This window comes from Vicugna pacos, chromosome 14 (assembly GCF_048564905.1).
Source record: "Vicugna pacos chromosome 14, VicPac4, whole genome shotgun sequence".
NCBI lineage: Eukaryota > Metazoa > Chordata > Mammalia > Artiodactyla > Camelidae > Vicugna > Vicugna pacos.
This window is the reverse complement of record NC_133000.1, coordinates 1,212,241-1,233,746: the sequence shown is the minus strand read 5'-3', so window position 1 is coordinate 1,233,746 and position 21,506 is coordinate 1,212,241. Positions and strand designations below refer to the sequence as shown.

General features: G+C 40.2%; 1 protein-coding gene across 11 annotated transcripts in view; it reads left to right on the top strand.

Annotated features, from left to right (window-relative positions):
- Positions 1–2,195: 2,195 nt before the first annotated feature.
- The window catches only part of ZDHHC20 (zDHHC palmitoyltransferase 20), a 54,158-nt gene continuing 34,847 nt past the window's right edge, over positions 2,196–21,506 (top strand). For 4 of the 11 annotated variants that reach the window (XR_012079809.1, XR_012079808.1, XR_012079807.1 and 1 more), the window contains exons 1-2: positions 2,196–2,441; positions 19,584–19,610. Coding sequence is in view for 6 of the 11 variants with exons in the window: in XM_072975985.1 (XP_072832086.1) it covers positions 2,324–2,441; positions 19,584–19,610 (145 nt within the window). In the remaining 5 variants the exon portion in view is untranslated. Of the gene's footprint in view, positions 2,442–19,583; positions 19,611–20,841; positions 20,892–21,506 lie in introns of those variants that run through there. The other 7 variants (XM_072975987.1, XM_072975986.1, XM_072975984.1 and 4 more) reach the window with 3 other exon arrangements.

Genomic DNA, 21,506 nt, shown 5'->3' with positions numbered 1-21,506 from the left:
CACTATCACCTCCAGAACTTTTTCATCTTCTCCACCTGAAGCGCTGTATCTATTAAACAGTAATTCCCCTCCTGGCAGCCCCTGGGAACCACCATCTACTTTCTCTACAAATCTGACTGCTCTATGTACCTCATGTAAGTGGAATTATATGGTACAGTTGACCCTTGAATGACACGTTTGAACTGCACAGATCCACAAATATATGTACCTTTTTTGCTAGTAAATACTACAGCATTATACAGTCCATGGTTGGTTGAATCTTTGGATGCAGAGGACCCTCAGATACGGAGGGCTGCCTGTAACTTATATGTGGATTAACCCTTTCACTTCTCAAGGGTCAACTGTTTTTGTCTTTTTGTGACTGGCTTATTTTACTTAGCATAATAGCTTTAAGATTCATCCACGTTGTAGCATGTGACAGGATTGCCTTCCTTCTTAAGGCCGAATAATATTCCACTGTATGTATGGAGCACATTTTGCTTATCCATCATTTGACAATGGACACTTGGGTTCCTCCCACCTTTTGACAATTGTGAATAATACTGCAGTGAACATGGGTTTACAAATACCTGTGTGAGCTCCTGCTTTCCTTTCTTTTGGGAATATACAGGAAATAGAACTGCTGGATCACATGACAATTCTATGGTTAATTTTGGGAGGGGATTGCCATACGTTTCCTACAGCAGCTACACAGTTTTATATTCCTAACAGCAACACACAAGGGTTCCAAATGTCTCCATATCCTCAACGCTTGTTATTTTCTGCTTTTCTTTTTGTTGTTTTGTAGTAGCCATCCTAATGGGTGTGATGTACTTTCTCATTGTACTTTTGATTTGCAGTCCCCTGATGATTAGAGATGTTGAGCATCTTTTCATGTGCTTATTGGTTATTTGTATCTTTTTGGACAAATATCTATTTAAATCCTTCTCCCATTTTTAAATGGAGTTGTTTGGGTTCTGTTGTTTTTGAGTTGTAGAGGTTCTTTATATATATATTCTGCATAGCAATCCCCTATCAAATATATGATTTGCAAACATTTCTCCCGTTCCATTGGCTGCCTGTTCACTCTGCCTTTGCTCTTAAGTGATCACTTCTCTGGCTGTAAAACTTAGGGACACTAGGTATTTTCCCTCAGCACTGAGAACACTACTTCATCGTCCCCTGGAGTCTGTTATCACTGGTAGGAAGTCAGCTGTCAGTCTAATTAGCATTCCTTTGGTAATATGACTTCTAGCTCTGGAATCTTAAAAGAGTTTTATTTTAAATGTTGAATAGCTTCACTACTCTGTGCCTATGTTTTCCAGACATGTCTTTCTTCAACTCTGGAACATTCTCAGATTTAATCTCTTCAGAACTTGTTTCTTTGACACTGCTTTCATTCTCTACTTCTGGAACACTTATCATAGATGTGTGTTGAAGTCTGCCAATGTATCTTCCATGTTTTTCATATTGCAAAAAAATGTTCTTTGAGTAGTGTTCTGGATGAATTTCTCAGCAGTATCTCCCGGCTTGCTAAGTCCCTCTTCTCCAGTGTCCAGATTAGAATTTATCTTGTCTGTTGAGCTTTTAATCTGACAATATTTTAATATTCTGAAGATTTCTAAAATCTTATTTTTTAAATCCACCTATTCTTTCTCTATTTTTGTTTATTATTTTGTTTCAATTTTTTTTGTTGTTCCTTTTAGATGGAAGTTATTCTTTCACTCACCTCTTTGGGCATGCCATATACTGTTTGTAAGACTGCTTCATAAGGTTGTTTTATTTTGAGTGCATTGGAGTTCTTATAATTGATTTTTAAACTGTGTCTCTTCGGGGGGATAATTAGGTTTATTTATTTATATTCTTTAACTGTAAGTACTGGGGATCGAACCCAAGACCTTCCGCATGCTAAGCATGCAGTCTACCACTGAGCTACACCCTCCCTCTTATTGTTGATTTTTAACTGCGTCCTTTTTTCCTTGGTAGTAGATTTGTTTGGAAATTGTGGCTGTGCGCCTGCGCGCCCTCCGCTCATTTCCGCCGCCTGTCCCCGCCCCTTCCGGAGCCCGGCCCCCGCCCACTTGGAGGCCCCGCCCTGCAGGCCCGCCCCCATCGCGCGCAGGCCCCGTCCCCGACGGCGGCCAGTGCGGACACAATGCGGGGCGGGGGCGGGGCCAGGCGCGAGGCGGCGCGGGGAGGGGTCTCGGCGGGGGCGGGGCGCGGAGCCGGGCGGAGCCGGGCGGAGCTACCGGGAGCGCCGGAGTAGCCGCCGCCGCCCCCGCCGACGGGGGCCTGGCGCGCCCCGCCAGCCCGGGCCGCTGGGTGCCGCGGCCGCCGGCGGAACATGGCGCCCTGCACGTTGTGGCGCTGCTGCCAGCGCAGCGTGGGCTGGGTGCCTGTGCTGTTCATCACCTTCGTGGTCGTGTGGTCCTACTACGCGTACGTGGTGGAGCTGTGCGTGTGTGAGTACCGGCGGGCCTGGGCGCGGGCGGCCCTCGGTCGGCGGGGCCCGCGGGGCCGTGTCCCCGCTCCCCGGCCCGGCCGTGCGGACCCCTCCGGGACCCGTCCGTTTCCCGTCGGCGCCCGGCAGCTTGGACGGAATGTGCCTTCCGGTTGGACGCGGCCGGGCCGCCCGTCCTCCCGCCCCGGGTCCCGAGGCGGTTCCTCTCGGCGGACGGCCCTCCCGCCCGGCTCGGCCTCCCCGAGGACGCGGCCCCGGGTGCCCGGGTGCCCGGGTGTCCGAAGGGCCGGCGGCGCGCCTGAGGGAGGAGACCCTCAGGGCGCGACGGGCAAGCCGCGGCCCCCCACCCCCGCCGCACGCCGGGAGGTGTGGAATCGGGACCCCCACCCCGGCGTGGCCCGCGTTTGTCCGGCTCCCCGGCACGTACTTGGTTAAAACCGACTTCTGCCCGCGGAAGAGAAGGCTCTGACTCAGGCTTGGGGGAAGGTTTTAAATGAAAATGCTTACCTTTCAGAAAATTACTTTTTACCTGTAGGATGTTTAATTTTAAGGAGAACTATCCCTGCAGGTAGGCCCGGAATAAGTTAGTTGTGGAATATATTTCCAAATAATAACGGAGTTGCTCTGTTGAGTATTACTGTTCAGTTTCCTCCTTTTGGGTACCAAAATGTTTGCCACAAGTGATGTTTGAATCTATTAAAATTGACTAGATTTAGGTACTTCTTAAAGCTACTTCCGGAAAGTGATAATGATCGTAGGATTCTCATCAGCTCGTGATGGTACTTTTATTTTATTTACTCTTGAGTGAGCATTTATTCCGAAAGCTGTATGCGTCTTACTTAATACCGTCAGGAAGTTATTCTCTCTCAGTTCTAATTCCCTAGTGGTTTTGGAGTAAAGCTTTTCAGGGAACATTGAAAATATGCGTTAATGTTGAAATTGCACATTTAACCCATAGAGGGTTGTCAAAAATGTCCAAAGGTGTCGTCAGGAAGGGCAGTTGAACTCAGATTGAGCAGTGCTGTGTGCTCCTGGCAATGGAGAACGTTTCCTTCCTTAATCCTCAGTGTCTGAGCGCAGGTATCTCTAGGGATGGGGGTAATGAGGCTGAGCGACTCGCTCCACACAGTTGTTGAGTGACTACAAGAATGTGACCCTCAGCTTTCCACTCTGCACGTAATTTATAGTGAGCCAGGAGGCTCAGTAGAACTGAATTGTTTGGTCCATAATGGGGAGTTGGGCGGGGCAAAGTGGTTGAGGTTTTTGGAGATCAGTTAGGCTTTAGGCCCTTCCTTTGGAGGTCACACCCCAGGATTTCATTAAAGTAAAACATTCTGCAACAATTAAGGCCCAATGCTTGGCATAGTTTTAAAACACTCAGCGGTGAAAGGTCTTACATAGGGCCTGCATTTAATACTTAAGAGTTATCAGAGTTGAGGAAGAATTTGGGAGGACTGAGGTGTCGCTAGACTATATAGTTGAGCATGAAACTCGTTCAGTCTCGTATTGAAACTATCCTTTAAACTACTTATGTGTAGTTTATGTTTTCATAAGCACAGACCCTCCTGCTGAGATATATCAGTGTGTAACTTTATAGGAGTTTTAAGTTGAGTGAAGTGTGAGTTTTACTTAAAGTGCTGTTTCAATAATTTTTATAGAGTTTTCTTAGTTTCCGGTGTTTTTTTTTAAATCAAACTCAATGGGAGAGAATGATAATTGTATCTTTACATGTCTTAATTTATGTGTTAATCCTCATAATAATCTCCACAACGTTGAGTGATTTGTGCAGGGTCTCACAACTAGTAAATGATGTAACTAGAATTGGAACTGAAACGGCTTGGCTTCACAGCCCATGCTTTTCTTTTTAACTACCATGGAAGACTAGTCTGCTTGGTTACCCACAACTGGACACTCAGGGCAGATTCCAGTCTTGTCTGTAATTATTTATCTAAGGTAATTTTCTCCGGAAGGGTAGCAGCGGAAGGCTCCTAAGTATCTCAGACAACAGAAATGCATGACTCACTGTAGGACATTTGAAAAAAGTTTATGAGAAGCCTTTTGTTCCATCCCAGCCTCCATGACTTACTTTTGTAATTCCATACACATAAACACACATATATACACACATGCAGAAATGTATCAGTAACTCCCATTGCTGGTAGGAGTGATGCTGACAAAATTGAGTTGGTAAAAGAGGTAATGCATCTGAGACGGCCATCCCACAGGGGTGATAAGCAGAGAAGTAATGATGGAGTAATTAATAATATTGGTCCTTGATTTTAAATTAAAGTGAAAATTTTCGATTTTCCCTCAAGGCTGATGTTTAAACATATGAGTTTAGTTATGGATGGATTGACCCACTTTTCCGGTCAAGTTGGTTTTGAGGAAAGTGCTAATACAGGTTCCCAGGATTTTATCAGGTCATTTGAAGCTGTTAGTAGTAGACGTGTACCTCTTATTTGGCATGTAGAGGATCTTAGAGCTTAAAGAGATTTTAGAGATGATTAATTCAGTCCCTTTATTTTACTTCTGAGAAAATTACTGCTTGGAAGAGCTATATGGTTTTTTCAAGGATGGTTATACCTTCTATGTGCTTTTCAGAGAGAATATGTAGGGTAGAACTATAACATATCTAAGAATTCATTGTGTCTCCTTCATAATTTCTCCAGATTTAGAAAGAGACAAGATAAATAGCTTAAACATCAGTGTTGAGCGCACTGTCTTGACACAGTTGATTGCAGTGTCTTTTATTGATTTCAAAAGAATCAGCTTTTGATTTCACTTATTTTTTTCCATTATTTTTCTGTTTTCTATTTCATTGGTTTCTTGTCTGATATTATTTCCTCTCTTCTTTTACTTTGGGTTTGATTTGTTCTTTTTCTAGTTTCTTAATGTGGAAACAGAAATTGATTTGAGCCCTTTCTTAGGTGTTTACTCCTGTGTATTTACCCCTAAATATGTTTTATTCACATCTCATGAATTTTGATATGTTGTATTTTCATTTTCATTCAATTTAAATTATTTTTTAATTTCATTTTTCATTTCACCTTTGACCCATGGGCTATTTTAGAAGTATGCTGCTTAGTTTGCAGTTACTTGGGGATTTTTCAGATCTCTTTTTGTTCCTGATTTCACATGTAATTCCATGTGGTCAGAGAACATACCTTGTATGACTTGCCCTTTAAAATGTATTCAGGCTTGTTTTATGGCCCAGAATGTGGTCTGTCTTGGAAGTGTTCCATGTTCATTTGAAAAAAAAATGTATTCTGTATGCAGCAGTGTATTTTGCTGTTTGTTGTTGGGTATTCTGTTATGTCTTAATGCTCCATAAATGTCAGTTAAGGCAAGTTGGTTTATAGTGTTCAAGTCGTCTGTGTTCTTGCTGATTTTCTATTTGTTCTATCAAGTACTGAGAGTTATAGCAATAATTGTGGATTTGTCTGTTTCTCCTTGTGGTTCTGTCAGTTTTTGCTTCATGTATCTTGCAGCTCTGTAATTGGCACATAAAATCTCTAGGACTATTGTCCTTTCCGTGAATTGACCCTTTATCATTATGAAGTGACTTTCTTATCCCTGGTGATACTATTTGCTTTGAAATCTACTTTGGCATATGGTAGCATGTCCACTGATCTTTCTTTTGATTAGTAATAGCATGGTATTGCTTTAACCTGTTTAGTCTTTATATTTAAAATGTGTTCTTTGTAAGCAGCATATAGTTGGGCTTGCTTTTTTAATCCACTCTGAAAATGTCTGCCCCTTTTCCTTTCTTTTGTTTTTAATTGAGATGTAATTGACGTAGAACATACTTGTTTCAGGTGTACAGCATAATGATTCAATGTATGTTTATATTGCAAAATGATCACCACAAGAAGTCTAGTTAACATCCATCACCACACATAGTTACAAATTTTTTTCCTTGTTACGGGAACTTTTAAAATTTACTGTTAGTAAGTTTCAAATATGATAGTCATCATGCTGTACAATCTCTGCCTTTTAATTGGTATGTTTTGACCATTTGCATTTAATGTGATAATTGATGTGGGTAAGTTTAAGTCTTATCATTTGCTTTTTAAAAAAATCTGTCCTGTCTATTGTTTTTTCCCCTTTTCGTCCTCGCCTTCTTTGACTTCATCAATTTTTGAAAGATTTTACATTTTAAATTATTTTTTATGATTGTTTTCTCCTTTGTTAGCTTATTAGCTATAACTGTTATTTTAGTGATTGCTTTAAGGTTTATAACATAACATTTAATTTATCATAATCTACCTTCCGTTGATATACCAGTTCACATATAGTACCCTATTAAAGGATTCTTCCATTTCTTCTATGCAAGCCTTTATGCTATTGTTGTCATGCATTTTTTATGTTATAAAACTCACACTATGTTGCCATTATTTTGTTTAAACAGTTTGTCTATTTTAAATATTTAAATAATAAGAAAACGAATCTTATATATTTACCTATCTGCTTACCATTTCTGGTATGCTTCTTTCTTTTTTATAGATCTGTATTTCTTGCTGGTGTCATTTTCTTCTGCCTGAGGGTTTCCTTTAACATTTATTGTAATGCAGGTCAAGTGGTGATGAATTATTTCAGCTTTTGTATGTCTGTAAAAGTTTTTATTTTGCCTATTTTTTTTAAAGCAACTTTGTCGAGATAATTTACATATCACAAGATTTATTTGTTTGAGATGAACACTGCAGTGATTTTCAGTGAACTTACCAAGTTACACAATCATCATGACCATCCATTTTTAGAACATTTTTTGTCACCCTAGTCAGATCCCTAATGCCCATTTGTGGTTAGTTCCCGTTCGCATCCCCAGTCCAAGGCAGCGGCTAATGTACGTTCTGTCTCTGTGTGCCTCTTCTGGGCGTCTCACACAAAGGGAGACATACAGGAAGTGGTCTTTTGTGTCTGGTGCATGTATTTGAGGTTCATCTGTGTTGTAGTGTGTAGCACTGTTTCTCCCCTTATTATCTGCTTCACATTCTAATTTGTATTTTTCTGTTTCTAGAATATGTTTACAGTTTTATCTAAGAATATATTTCTAGTAATCCTCCGCAAATTGTGCATTGAATTAGAATATAAATAAAAATCTTGCACTTCATTATTTTAAGATTTATAGTATGATTGGGTCCTGTTCATCTTTGTATCCACTACAGAGTCTAGTTGCTGGTAGACTTTTAATAATATGTATTGAATTAAATACAATTATCTTCTTACAAACTCACTTGAATCATATTTTTGAGTACATTGAGCAAACATCCACAGTAACAATTAGATCATAGTTAACCAGCATATATTTCAACATTCTTTGGGTTCAAAGGCTACATGATATTGCTTATTGGTTATGCAGTGTTTGGGATTTTGAAATAGTAATTTTAGGAAATTATGCTGGTACTGTTTTTTAAAATCTGGCTCCCTAAATGTCATCCTCAGCAATTGATCTAATTATAGGAAAAGTTAAGATATGAATTAAAGTATTTCTAAAAACCTTTTTATTAATTTTGTAATTTCACATCTGTTTACAGAGCTAGAGCATAATAATTTTCTGTGTAACTTGCCTTTTGAAAGCTATAGTGCTCTGCAGTTTTCTTTACTTGCATTCTACAGTTATCGTGGTCTTTCTCTTTTCTTTTTTTGAAGAACAGGTTTTTATTCTAAAGACTGCTAGTGATTTAACCTGTCCTGATATCATTTTCTGTTGATACCAGGAAGCAGATTGGTCTGGGAGAACTCTGTAAATATATATCCAAAAAAAGCCAAACCCACATGAACAAAAAGAGCTTTTATATTTTCTTCCTTATAAACAGAACCTTTGGGCCTTCACTGCTTTCTTGTAAGACGAGAAATATGGAAGAGGTGCTGGACAACTTAGCAACCAGGTCAGGCTATTTGGGAGAACAGCATTATGCCCTAGTCATGCAGGTAAAACTTCTCCTCTGATCACTTCCACTTTGTGGCAGAGAAGACATTGCACACAAACTCCAGTCTCTAATGTCTGCTGGACAGCTCTGCTTCCTTTTTTTTTTTTTTTAACGTCTCTGCTTGGAAATCTTATAGGCATCTCACGTTCATTGTGTTCAAAACAAAACTGAGTTTTTTTTCTCTTTCTTCTCTGCACCTGTTCCTCTGTCCTAGCTCAGTAGATGAGTTTTATCCTTTCAGTTCCCTGGTTGAAAAGTCACCATACGTCCATTAATCATCATACCCTGTTAAGTGTAGCAGAACTCAGTTGCTTCTCACCACCACTGCCGCTGTTCATTCGAGCCACCAGGCGTCTTGTGTAGTAGACTGAAAAACATGGCCACAGTAGTTTGCACTTCCTCCCCAGAGGTGGAGTCTGTGCACCGACCCAGTGAATCTGGGTTGGCCTTGTGCTTGCTTTTACCAGTAGAACGTGGTGGGACTGACGTGTGTGATCTGGAGCCTAGACCTCAAGACAGCATGCATCTTCTGCTTTAGTCTTTTGGAATGTTGTGGTTGCCAGGTTAGGGCATTTAGACTGGCCCATATGGAGAGAGAGGTCCAGCTAAGAAGAGCTAAGCACCAAATCCCCCGATGTGCGAATGAGGCCATCTTAGACTCTCCTGCCCTAGGCGAGCTGCACATTGGCTGGAGCCAGTAGAAAAACAGCCCAGCTGATCATGGCCCAACTGCTGACCCGTCCTTGTGGGAAGTAATACATGGCGGTTGTTTCGAGTCCCTAAGTTCGGGGTGGTATCATCTGTGTCACTGCAGGGCCGTATGTCTCGTCTCTCCCGCCTCGTCTCCCACCCCATCCTCTCGCTCTGTATCCTGTCTGTCTGCTGCAAAGCAGCCAGAATGACCCCTTCACGATGAATACCAGATCTGTCACTCCTGAAGACTGTGGCTGGCTTCCTCCCTTGTTCAGGGGGCTCCTCGCATCCTTTCCATGGCCTCGCCCCTCGTTACTTCTCTGACATCATTTCCTTTGCACTCTTCCCTTTAGTTGTTCTGTGGTTGCCACACTGGCCCCCTTGCTATATACTTTTTTACCTGACGGATGATCTTGATAACTTCTCAGCCTGAGTTTGTTCCTCTGCTGGAAGATGGGGTGATGCCTGTCTTACAAAATCATGTGACGTTCTTAGCACGGCAGGCTTTCACATGTTGTTGGAGGTGGCGACTAGATGTAAATAGCTACCATATTTTGGCAAGAGGTTTTTTTTTTTTTAATTCTTAGGGTTCCCCCCACCCACCTGCGTGCGCACACTGTCTTTAATGAGTGAAGTAGCACATTCTCACACTTTTTTTAAATTGGCTGCATTTGAAGATCATATTGCAAAACTAGGTGCCTCTTTTGCTGTGCTGCTGACAGTGAAGAGTGTGTGTGTGGGAGAGTTGTCTAAGGGAGGGGGCCCTCCACTGCATCGTCATGTGGGACTTTAAGAAGATTAATACCTCATTCTATTCCTGTAAGCATATAAGCTACGCAGATTTAGATGTCGCTGAATATGCAGCACATCTTCTGGAGCAGATGGGCACCTACGCTCAAATCACTGAAGTAGTCGCACATAATGGTGATTGTGGTTTTATGGAGAATAGATTTCTCCATAAATCATAGGCAATCATAGGAGGAATAATTTTTATAAACATTCTAATTGAACAAACGTGAGCTTATTAAATGTGAGGTCTCCAGGGAAGCTTTTTAAACTAATTTCACGGAAAGGATATCACCAGCACCTGGAGGCGATAACGCTGACACACCACTGGTCACAGTGTGCGTCACTGGTGCACATATTACAGGAGGGGCTTGGGGGTCACGGCTGCGGCACATCCCACGTACACACGTGCACTGGCCTCCTGACAGCACACTCACCCTCCCCACCCTCCAGAAAGCCAGAGAGAATCTTTTAAAGCCCAAGTCAAGATCCTTCCTCCTCTGCCCAGCATGCCCCAGTGGCTTCCTCCTTTGCTCGCAATGAAATCCAGAGTTCCTTCTGTGGTCGCTCAGGCCCGAGGTGCCCCGGCCCACACCGGCTTCTGACTCATCTTCCTTTGCTCATTCTGCTTCAGCCAAGCAGGGCTCCTTGCTTGGCATCCGTCGGGCCTGCGTGGTCTCCCCCGAGAACCTTTGTACCCGCTTCTCCCCGGAATGCTTTCCCCCAGACTCCCACGTGCCGAGCTCGCACTGCACCTAGGTTTCTGTTTGGGTGTTCTCCCACCAAAGAGGCTTTGCTGACTACCCTCTTCAAAATAAGTGCTTCCTCTTTCACTTCGTCCTTACCCTGCGTCACTGCTTGGCATGTCGTCGTTTGTGCTTCTCTCCTGAGTAGTGTGTTCACTGCTTTATTTCCAGTCCTGCGTAGCGTGCACTCGGTGGGCAGGCGCTGAATGAGTGAGCTGACTGTGTCGCTGCCACTCCCCATCCCACTGCGAGAGGGAGAGGCGGAATGAGTTCCCATAGTAGAGGACTCATAATTTCAAATACGGACACTCTCCTGACCTTAGAAACGTCTCTGTGTTAATTTGGTGATTTAACACTGAACGTTTACGGTGCTCCAGGTGCTGGTTTTGACACTGGAAGTTCGAAGCTGTGTAACAGCACTTGGTCAGGTGCATGAGGACTTCACGTAGTAGCGCCCGTCTTCACAGTCACAGTCCTGATTTGCATATTACACATTGTAAGAAACCCTGCTGTAATTAGGTATGTAGCTTTGTTTAATCCAGTATTTTTCTAATTTTTTTTGTCGTAGAATTCTTTTTTCATAAAACATCTATTTAAATTCTTTTAGAATTAGACAATTGTTGACCTTTGGGAGCAAAGCTCCGTTAGTAGTGACAGGGGTGGTAAGAGATCAGGACTTGAAGGGACTGTGCCTCTGAAGGAGGTGGCGTTACCGGTAGATATGAAGGGTAATAGCTAGTTCCTTTTACTTAGTTATAAGTTCATCATATTAATACCTTTAGGAGGAAAACTCATTATTTCTGTAGATGCCAAAAAGGTGTTTGAAAGATCCACCGTCCATTCCTGATTTTAAAAAACACATAATAAAATAAGAGTAAGTAGATGCTTTTCAAACAAACTCACACACGGAATACTTAATCAGTTTCCACTGAAACTGGCAAGAAAGTAAAGTACTTACCACCATGGCCATTGCTATGTGACACTGGTCTGACAAAATCAGTTACCACACTGAATCAAGAGAAAATAATGAGAAGCGTGAGACGGTGGAAAGGGAGAGGAGAAGCTGTGTGTGTGCAGATAACGTGATCATGTATGTTGGAAAGCCAGGAGGGTCAGTAGCATCAGAACGCCTAAGCAGAGGGCGTGAGTGAAATGGCAGGATATAAAATTAGCAAACAAAACCCAGTACTTTCTATATACCCAATCATGAAACTGATGAATAATTATAAATATTGGAAGTTTCCGTTTCCAATAACATCAAAAAGATAAAATACTTAAGAATGAACTCAAAAAATATTCCAGGTCTGTAGGATGAAAACATTCCTGAAAAACATAAAATCAGGCTTGAACAAATGGAAAGACATTTCATATTTCACACTCATAAATAGAATAACTTGGCATTACAAAGACTTCAGTTCTCCCCAAGCTAGTGTATAAATTCCAGTCCCAATACAGGTGGTTTTTTTTCCTAGCACTAGACTAGTTTATCCGAAAGGTCACATGCAATAAAAAAAAACAAAAACAAAAACAAAAACTAGAAAACCCCCGAAAAAGAAGAGTGATAGGGAAAATCCCACTGGACCAAAAACCACAAACCTCTTTAATTTAAAACTGTGAGGGCAGTGGGTGTAAATGAGAACTTTCTACTTCTTATTCAGTTTTGCTGTGACTCTAAAACTGCTCTTGAAAAATAAAGACTACTGTAAAAGCAGTTGTATGGTATGATGTATGGACAGACATATCGGCCAATGGAAGAGAACAGCACGTCCAGAAATAGACAGTAATTATAGAAACTTAGAAAAAGGAGCACCTCAGATCACAGAGGGAAACTGGGACGTCTGCACAGCTATTTGGTAAGAGGTAAAACTGGGTTTGTATCTCACACTGTACTCCAAGATAAACTACAAATGGATAAAATCTTATTTTTCTCTTCTTATAGTTTACACTTTTTATTTTAAAGTAACTTGACAATTGTGAAAAACAGTACAAAGAATTTTCATATCTCCTTCACCCAGTTTCCCTAAAGGTTATCATTTGCTACATGCATTATCATTTAGTCATTTTGTCTCTGAAATATGTGAGAGTAAGTTGCAGACCTATTGTCCCTTTGCCTGTAAATACCTCAGTGTTATGTCCTAAGAACGAGACTGTCCTCGTCTGTTCAGACTCCTGTAACAGAACACCATAGACTGGGTGGCTTATAAACAGTAAAAATTTATTTCCCACGCTTCTGGAGGCTGAAGTCCCAAGATCAAGGTGCTGGCGGATGTCTGGTGAGGACCCACTTCAGTTCATAGGTGCCATCTTTTCACTGTATTGTCACATGGTGGAAAGGGTCAGGAATCTCCCTTCTTTCAGTGCACTAATTTCATCCATGTGAGCCTCACCCTCATGACGTAATCACTCCCCAAAAGCCACGCTTCAAATACTGTCACACTGGACGTGAGGCTTTAACAGATGAATTCACGGGGGACACAAGCATTCAGTCTGCAGCAAAGAACATTCTCTTATATAATCAGAACACAGTCACCAAGGTCGGGAAATCAGCACCGATAAAACGCTTCTCTGCGATCTGTAAGCCCTACTCAGACTTCCCCAGTTGTCCCGCTGATCCTGTGCTCTGTGCCGCAGGCCAGGCCCACACACTGCAGTTAGCTGTCAGGTCTCTGTGGTGTCCTTCGAGCTGGAAGAGTTCCTCAGTCCTGCTTTGCATTTCATGACCATGACATGTTTGAAGAGTACAGACTTCTTGTGTAGAATGTCCCTCAAATTAGGTTTGTCTGATGTTTCCTTATGTGTATGTGTTTAGCACAGATACCACAAAAGTAATGCTGTGTCATTGATTGTACCATGATAGGGACTGTTTACTTTGGTCACCACTTAAGGTGGTGTCTGCCAAGTTTCTCCATGCTGTAAAGGTGCTTTATAATTAGTAAGTATTCTGGTAGACCCAGACAACCCACAAGGTCCCCCTTTGAGCAAGGACTTGCTCAGTTGTGGCATTTGTGGTCAGCAGACAACTTCCAGCTGTCACCTCTCTCAGCATGACTCAGCTCACCCAGGTCACACCCTCGCTGGGCAGTGGCATCCAGTGCTAAGTGAGCGGGCGGACTGCTGCAGAGCGCGCCGCCGGTGGCCAGAGCTGGGGTAGGCCTGCGCCGCAGTGAGGCGTCTGCTTCTGCCCAGCTCTGCTCCCCACCTTCCTTTCTCATAGGTTGATCTCTAGTGAATGTCCTGCACCCCAAACGCTGTCTCAGCACCTGATTCCAGAGAACCCGACTCAGGACAGGTGTCGTTGGGGGAAAATACCTTGCGACTCTAAGTCTGCTTGTGAATGCCTGCACTTGCTCTTCATCAGCGTCTGCTGAGCGTTCTTGCTGGAACAGTTACTGTGCTGGTTGCCAGATGGTGGTTTCTCTAATTATGTGGTTGTTTTTTTACATTTAATAGTTAGAATTCTACTGAAAGGAAAAGCTTTCCCTCCCCGTTTATTTATTTATTTATTCGTTCATTCATTTACATCAGCATGTTCTCATGGGTTCTTATTTTATGAGTTATAATCTACCATTTATTTTGTTGCTGAAATTGTCCCAGATTTTGCCAGTAGGAGTCCTTTCAGTTTGGCTTCTGTGTCTTTTTTGACACATCTCCATCATTTGTCCTTCCTTCCTTTGTAGCACCATGATTTTTCAGGTTTATCTAATACTTTTCCTGCCCCCGGAATCTAACATTTCAAAATGGACCAACTCTGAATGTAAAAAATAAAAACATTCAAGTACTAGGAAAAAGCATGGGATGATGATCTTGTAACCAGGGAGTGAGGAAAGCCTGATAGAAAAAAATGGATGTGACATAAACAGTTCTCAGGAAGAAAAAAGTAAAAATAGTTTATAAACATATAAAAAGATGCTTACCATCGCTTATAAGATAAATACAAAGCAGAATTACCCTGTAATACCAGAAGGTTGAAAACAATGTTGTAGAGAAACAAACAGCCTCATGCATTGCTGGCAGGAATATAAAAATGGTACACCCTCTGTAACAGGGATTTGGGGAAAGCGGACAGAGTTGCTTTCAGTCCAATGGTCCCATTGTTAGAAATTTACACTGAAGATAAACTTCCACAAGTAAACAACACATGCATAGGGTTATTCTTTGCTGCACTGTTTCTAACAGCGCAAGACTGGAGACAATCCAGATGGCTATCAATAGAGGCCTGGTTGTGTAACTGGAACACCATACAATGGAATACCATGCAGTGCTTTAAAAAGCAGTGGTTATCTCTATGTACTGATGTGTAGTGACTTCTGGTGTCTAAGTGGAAAAAGCAAGGTGTAGACCAGGATACTAGAAATACTTACTTGCTTATTTTGCTCAAAGAGATAGTGGAAGGATGAAACAGACCCTATGAAAAATGATTACCTGTGGTGAAGGGGTAAAGGGGAAGAGAGCCAGGCCAGGCCTTTCTGAGTACTTTTTTATATAGTTCTGACTTTTAAATCATTTATATTTGTTACATATGCAAAAAAAAATTAAAACAAAGGAGGGGGGAGTAAAAAAGCAAACTGTAAAATTTGAAATCATGAAACAAGTGAACTTAATGTTATATGAAGTGGGTACTGTAACTAACCACACAGGAAAACATGATTTCAAGTGACTTTTGGACATAGCACTCCTTAGTTGGATGTAGTCTAAGCCAAAACAGTAAAACAAAACAAAACAAAAAAACTGCAGAGAAATCTTAAACTAGTATGCAGTTTGTTTCTTTCTTTTTTGTTTTTTTAGTGTGCTGTTTTCAAACTATGTATATTTTAGGATAAACTGAATAAGTAAATAATTAGAAACTAAACTTTTCACTGTAAAAGAAAAGAGAGGCAAATGTAGTGCCAAAGAAATTACGAAAAAAACTCTGTAATGCTCCATTTGAATTGGAAATACCAATATGAATATAAATATAAATGTCTAATACTACTTCTGTAACCCAAAGGGCCTAAAAGCAAGGAAACTCAGGTAGCTTTGCGCACGTCTAGTATTCAGACCTGGTTTCTAAATATCATTAAAAAGAACTAATGCCCCTTGGACAAATGGCTGATGTCAGGTTCGGGGAGGGAAAATATGAAGTGGGCCTGGGACATCTTGTGCTGCACAGCGTGGCAGCCCTCAGGGATGGCTCAGGAGGCGACAGGCGTCCGTCGGAACGGACGTTAGCCACGTTAAGACGATTTGATCATAAGACCTGAGTGTAATTGGTGATGACACATTGAATAAATAAAAGCCACAAGTTTCTGTATTGACATGCGAAAAGAGAAAAACTAAATTTATTTGCTAACAATGGAAGTGAATGTTACCTCATTCTGAAAATGGATAATTAAAAGACAGTAATTATATTTTTGTACTGCCTTCTTAGAGTGACTGTAGTTCATCTCCAGTGAAGGAAAGCTTTTTACATAAGAATGCCAGCTAAAAAGTATGGAAATAAATAATAGGTGGTTTTTAATGGTGATTTTCTAATTCTACAAAATAGTTGATTCAGGTAAGGCTTATCAGTGGATGCTAAACCCAGCGGGTGAACAGTTCGGGGGTAAGAAGATACTCACATACTCTTAAAAGGGGTAATAATTCCATACCAGTGTCAGGAGTGTAATGAAAAGGGAATTAAAAGTGCTGTGGGAAGATACGCTAAGGAAATTGACGTAACCCACTCCTGTGGTCAGGAAAGCCCTCTGTGAAGAAGTGGTTCTGGGCATTCTTAGTCGGTCTAACTTTGTTTTTGGCGTGGAACAGTTTTGTTTCCTGTAATTGCATGGTGTCTTAGTGGGAAGTTGGAAGAGACTGCCACCAGAAACTGTTGGTTGGATGCAATTTTAAATCTGAACTCTGCTCTGACAAGTGTCACACAGTTTGTTATCCACTTTTGATTTTTACCAGTATTATTATTAAAAATGGTGTTGTGTAGTTTTACTTTGGATTTATCTTATGAATGAGGTTGACCATCTTTTTTGAGATGTTTGTATTTCCTCTTCTGTGGAAAAGTGGGTTGTTTAAAAAAAAACTTGTATTGATTTGTAGGTACTCTTTAAATATTAGAGAAATTAGTTCTTAAGTCTACGGTAAGAATTGTGAATATTTTTTTCCTAGTTTCTTGTTATTCTTCATTGGCTTGTAGTGATTTTTTTCCAAGCATTTGTTTTTACTTTTACTTGTATGCTTCTATGTTTTGTGTCATACTCTGAGAGACTGATTGTGCTCCAAAGTTTTAAAATGTCTCTTGTTTCATCTAGTACATGTATGGTTTTGTTTTTCTTTTTGCATTAAAATCTTTGACACATTAGGAATTCACCCTGGCCTGTGTTGACTCTCAGTGGTGTCTTTCTTCCCACGTGGCTCCCCATCTGCTCCAGCCCTACTCGTGGGCTCTGTCCACAGTAATTCGAACCCCACGTTTGTCATAAACTGAATTCCGTATGGACTTGGGTCCGTTTTGGAGCTTTCTGTCCTGTTCCGTTGATCTGTTTATTCATGAGCCAGTACAGCTGTCTTAATAATTGGGGAATTAGTTTTTCCCTCTCCCCCGCTTTGGAGAATTTATAGTGTTTTTTAAATACTATGCCTTCATATTTGGCCTGACCCATGCACCTCGTTATTCTTCTCTTTCATAATTTTCCTGCCTCATCAAGCAAGTTTATCTTTCCACAAATGAACTTTGGCATCTGGTTAAAAAATAACAGTATTTTTATAGAGATGACACTAAATTTGTAAGACTAACCTAGGAAGAATTGCCATTTTAATGATGACTCTTCTATATGAAAGTAAAAGCATTTCCATTTGTTCATATTTTTATCGATGTCCCTCAGAAACATTAAAATGTTTCTTTTTGCATAGATCTTGCACAGTTCTTAACAGTTATTCCTAGGAACATTATCTTTTTAGGTGGCTTTGTGAATGAAACTTTCTTTTATTATAACTTCCACATAGTGATTACATGTATTTTCTTAAGCTGCTGATTTCTGTATATCAGTTTTTTACACTACCACCTCTCATTTAGAATAGTTTTCCAGTTGGTTTTCATTGACTGTGAAGGAATATAGTCATATAATCTACAAATAGTGATACATATGTCTTCTTTTCAATTTTTATACAATTAATTTTTTTCTCTTTTGTAATTGGGTGGCTGTTGTAGTGCTTCCCAATCATTTCATACCATGGTACATATTGAAAATTGTATTTTTAGTGTACACTAGCATAAAGGAGAAATGCTTTGCGAGTCCAGAGGGGACCAGCCCAGGATTTAATTACCCCAGATCCTGCCTGAACGACCTAAGATGGGTTGAAAAACAGCCCTACACTTCTCTAAAACAATTAAAAAAAAAAAAAAAGAATGATCATGAACCTGCTTATCTTGTTACTGACTTTAGTCAGAATGTCTGTAATGTTTTCTCATTAAATTATGTTGGTTTTGGTTTGACAATTGAGGTAGATATATTTTAATTTATTATGGAAGTATCCAGGTACTCCTACTTTATCAAGATATTTTAGTTAGAAATGGTTATTGAGTTAGTAAGCATTGCGGCTGTATGCCATACTTTGGAGCTAAAACACTGAATAAGATGAGAGACACTGCAGGAAAGAGTACAAGTCCAAGTAGACTTGAAATCAAATCTGGTCTACACTGCATGCACTAGCTCTGTGACCTCAGGCAAGTCATTTAGTTATTTTGGGTCTTAATTTATTTATCTGTAAAATGGAACTAATGGTAACTTGGAGGGTTGTTATTGTTCTAAGACGTGATTGCACACTTAGGCAGTCCAGCAGGTGAGACAACCCTATCAACAAGTAATTGCAGGGGGGAGAGGGTATAGCTTGGTGGTAGATCCTGTGATCAGCATGCGTGAGATCCTGAGTTCAATCCCCAGTACCTCCATTAAATAAATAAATAAATAAATAAACAAACCTAATCCCCCCGCAAAAAAAAAACAAAACAAAAAACCAAGTAATTGTAAAAGGTGAGGTGGTATGGTGGAGCTGGAAGAGTGAGCTGTGGTGATACAGAGGAGGGTGATAAAGAGGCAAGTAGGAAGGCTCTACTCAGGAGGTGGTGTGCAGCCTGGGCCTTGGAAGGTGCACAGGGGAGGCACACAACGTATGAGGAGCTGCCTGGTGTGTTCAGGGAACTGCAGTTTTCCAGGGTACGGAGACCGTGGGTAGGGACAAGTCACAGAAGAGGCTAGAGTGGCGGGCAGGTGGTGGATCGCAGAAGGCCTGTTGTGTTGGCCCCTCTGGAGGTTTTGGACTTCTTCCTGTAAGTGACTGGGAGGTGTTGAAGAGTATTCGGTACCCACATTTGCTGGTGGTGAGGGCGTTAAACTGATAGTAGAGTGGCTGTAAGCTGTCTCATTTGAGAAGGGCCTGATACGAGGCAGTGGGAGAAACTGAGAGGAAGTGACAGGTTTGAAGAGACTTAGGCAGTGGAATCAGCAGGACCCAGAGGCCATTGGGCTGTCCAGAGAGGAGTAAATAGCAATTCCCAGGGGTTCAGACCAGGAAGGAGAAGCGCTTTGGAAATCACAGGGATGACTTCCTCTGCTTTTTCCATAGGAAAATAATTCGTCTTGAGTGTGGCTTTCACAGAAAGTTTGGCGAGGGACCTCACAGACTGTTTGCGACTGACTTAGAAGAGAGTTCCATTCATTCTGCAGGTGGCATTAAAACAGCTGAAGAAGACATCACAACTAGAACCTCATTGCTACACTTAAAATTAACAAAGGCCTGAAAAAAAAACAGTAATGTGATTGCAGTGTTAATGATAAAGAAGAATTTGAGTTTTAGTGTTTCCAGGATTTTTTGAGTTTGCAGTTCTGAATTTGCGCTTGTGTTTACATTTTAAAACTAAGTTTTATTTTTATGAAGATGATATTAAGATGAAGAGTCAACCTTAAAGTTTATATACAGATCTTTAAAGTATATTTACTATTTTTTCTTCTGTTCTAGTTACACTCTCTGGGAATGGAGAAAACGGTAAGGCACTTTGAGTCTCAATTTAAGTAGACTAATTAAGATATTTTCATCGCAACCTGTATACTTTCTGTTTAGTAATGACTGCATGTGTTTTTTGATTTCAGAAAGAAAATACGTATTCTTGAAGTTTAAGTAATTAAAAGGAGATGCATTATTGGGTTTTATTTCTGTATATTCAGTATATTCTCATTTGTGTTATTTCTATAATTGAAGTTGCTGTTATTTTGTAAGGCATTTAGTACCCAAACTTCCTTGATATTTTTATATACATATTTCTGCCATGTAATCTGCTCTTTATAGTAGTAGTTGAAAGATTTTTTTAATATCAGCTCTAGCTTGGTTTTGAGGAGGAGGTCTGAATTTTATTGACGATTCTCTTGTTTATGCATTTATTAAAACAATACTTTACTACTCAGACATTTAATTAAATAACCAGACTCTGAACTTGTAAATTGTATTACTTGTTCATTTTGAAAAGGAATTAAAGTTTTTATAATGACTAATCAAAGAGACAGTGTCTAGAGTGAAGAATCATTGCTCAGAATTTTCCTGAGATAAAAGAAAACGTTAAGTTCTTTGAGATCAAATTTTAAAAATAAAATTTGATTTGGAATATGAAAATCTAGAGATTTCTAAAACAGTTGAACAGTTAGAAATTATGAATAAATATTCTGACTATTGGAAATAAATATAGACATTAAGCATGTAAATTTCAAGCTGACTTTGGATCTAATTTCTCATTAACACAATACATATAGACTCGTCTTGGTAGGCTTGTTTTTCTTCTTTAATGTCTAAACTGTCTCCTATATGTTGAAAGCAGAGATACAGAAAACAATTTCTGCAGTTCTTATAAGAGAATTTTAAACTTGGATTATTATTTCCTGTGACTGTTCTTCCCATGTTTTTTGAAGAGTCTTTTGGTGAAGTCTTTTGTTTGCTCATTTGTTTCTTTTTTAATTCAGTTACAGGCGATTTTTTTTCATTCTTTTTTTTTTAATTGAAGTATAGTTAGTTTACAATGTTATGTCATTTTTAAAAAGTATTTATTTATTTAAGCTGTTTTTGTTTTGGGGGGGTAATTAGGTTTATTTTAACTTTTTTTTTTTAATGGCGGTACTGGGGACTGAACCTAGGACGTCGTTGCATGCTACGCATACACCCTACCACTGAGCTACACCCTTCCCCCCGAGTGACAGGTGATTTTTGAATCAGCCTTTTTTATTTATAGGTCCAGATTTTTTTCAGCTTTGATTGAATTTGCTCAGTTATGGTTTTACTGTAAGTATTACTTCTAACCAACAGTTTATAGCATGTCATGTGTGATTATTAGCAATCACACTAATTTGGACTTACTGGAAAACAGTATTTCCTGTTACTCTTTACATTGTAAGTTGATAATTATCTGTCAAGTCCTCACTATATATTGCAGGCAATATACTAAGAGACTTTTCTTTCTTTAACTAAAGGTTAAAGTTTTTTAAGGCAAAAACCATTTTGTTTTTGTATGGTGAGCAGAAATATTCTAAAAATACATTAAATGTTAAAAAATATTTTAAGAGTTTATTGTTTTATATTCTAGCCTTAGTTATAAGTAACTAAATGATTAGGAAGTTTAAAGTAACCTCAAGGTTGCCATTTATCTCAAAACTGTACAGTGATATGTAGATGAGAATTGACGAACTTGATGGAATATGGGAGCCAGGCAGCGTAAGTGAAGTGAGCCAGGTAACACTGCAGGTAACACTGCAGGCTTGATAAGTGGCCTTCATGTTGGTATAAACACAGGAAACTGAGCTCTAGTGTGTTTTTCCGAAGGAAGGACAAATGAAGGAATGAATCTGAATCCATTGGTTAGACCATGGGTTCAACCTGGAGGGAGCTGAAATGATTCAG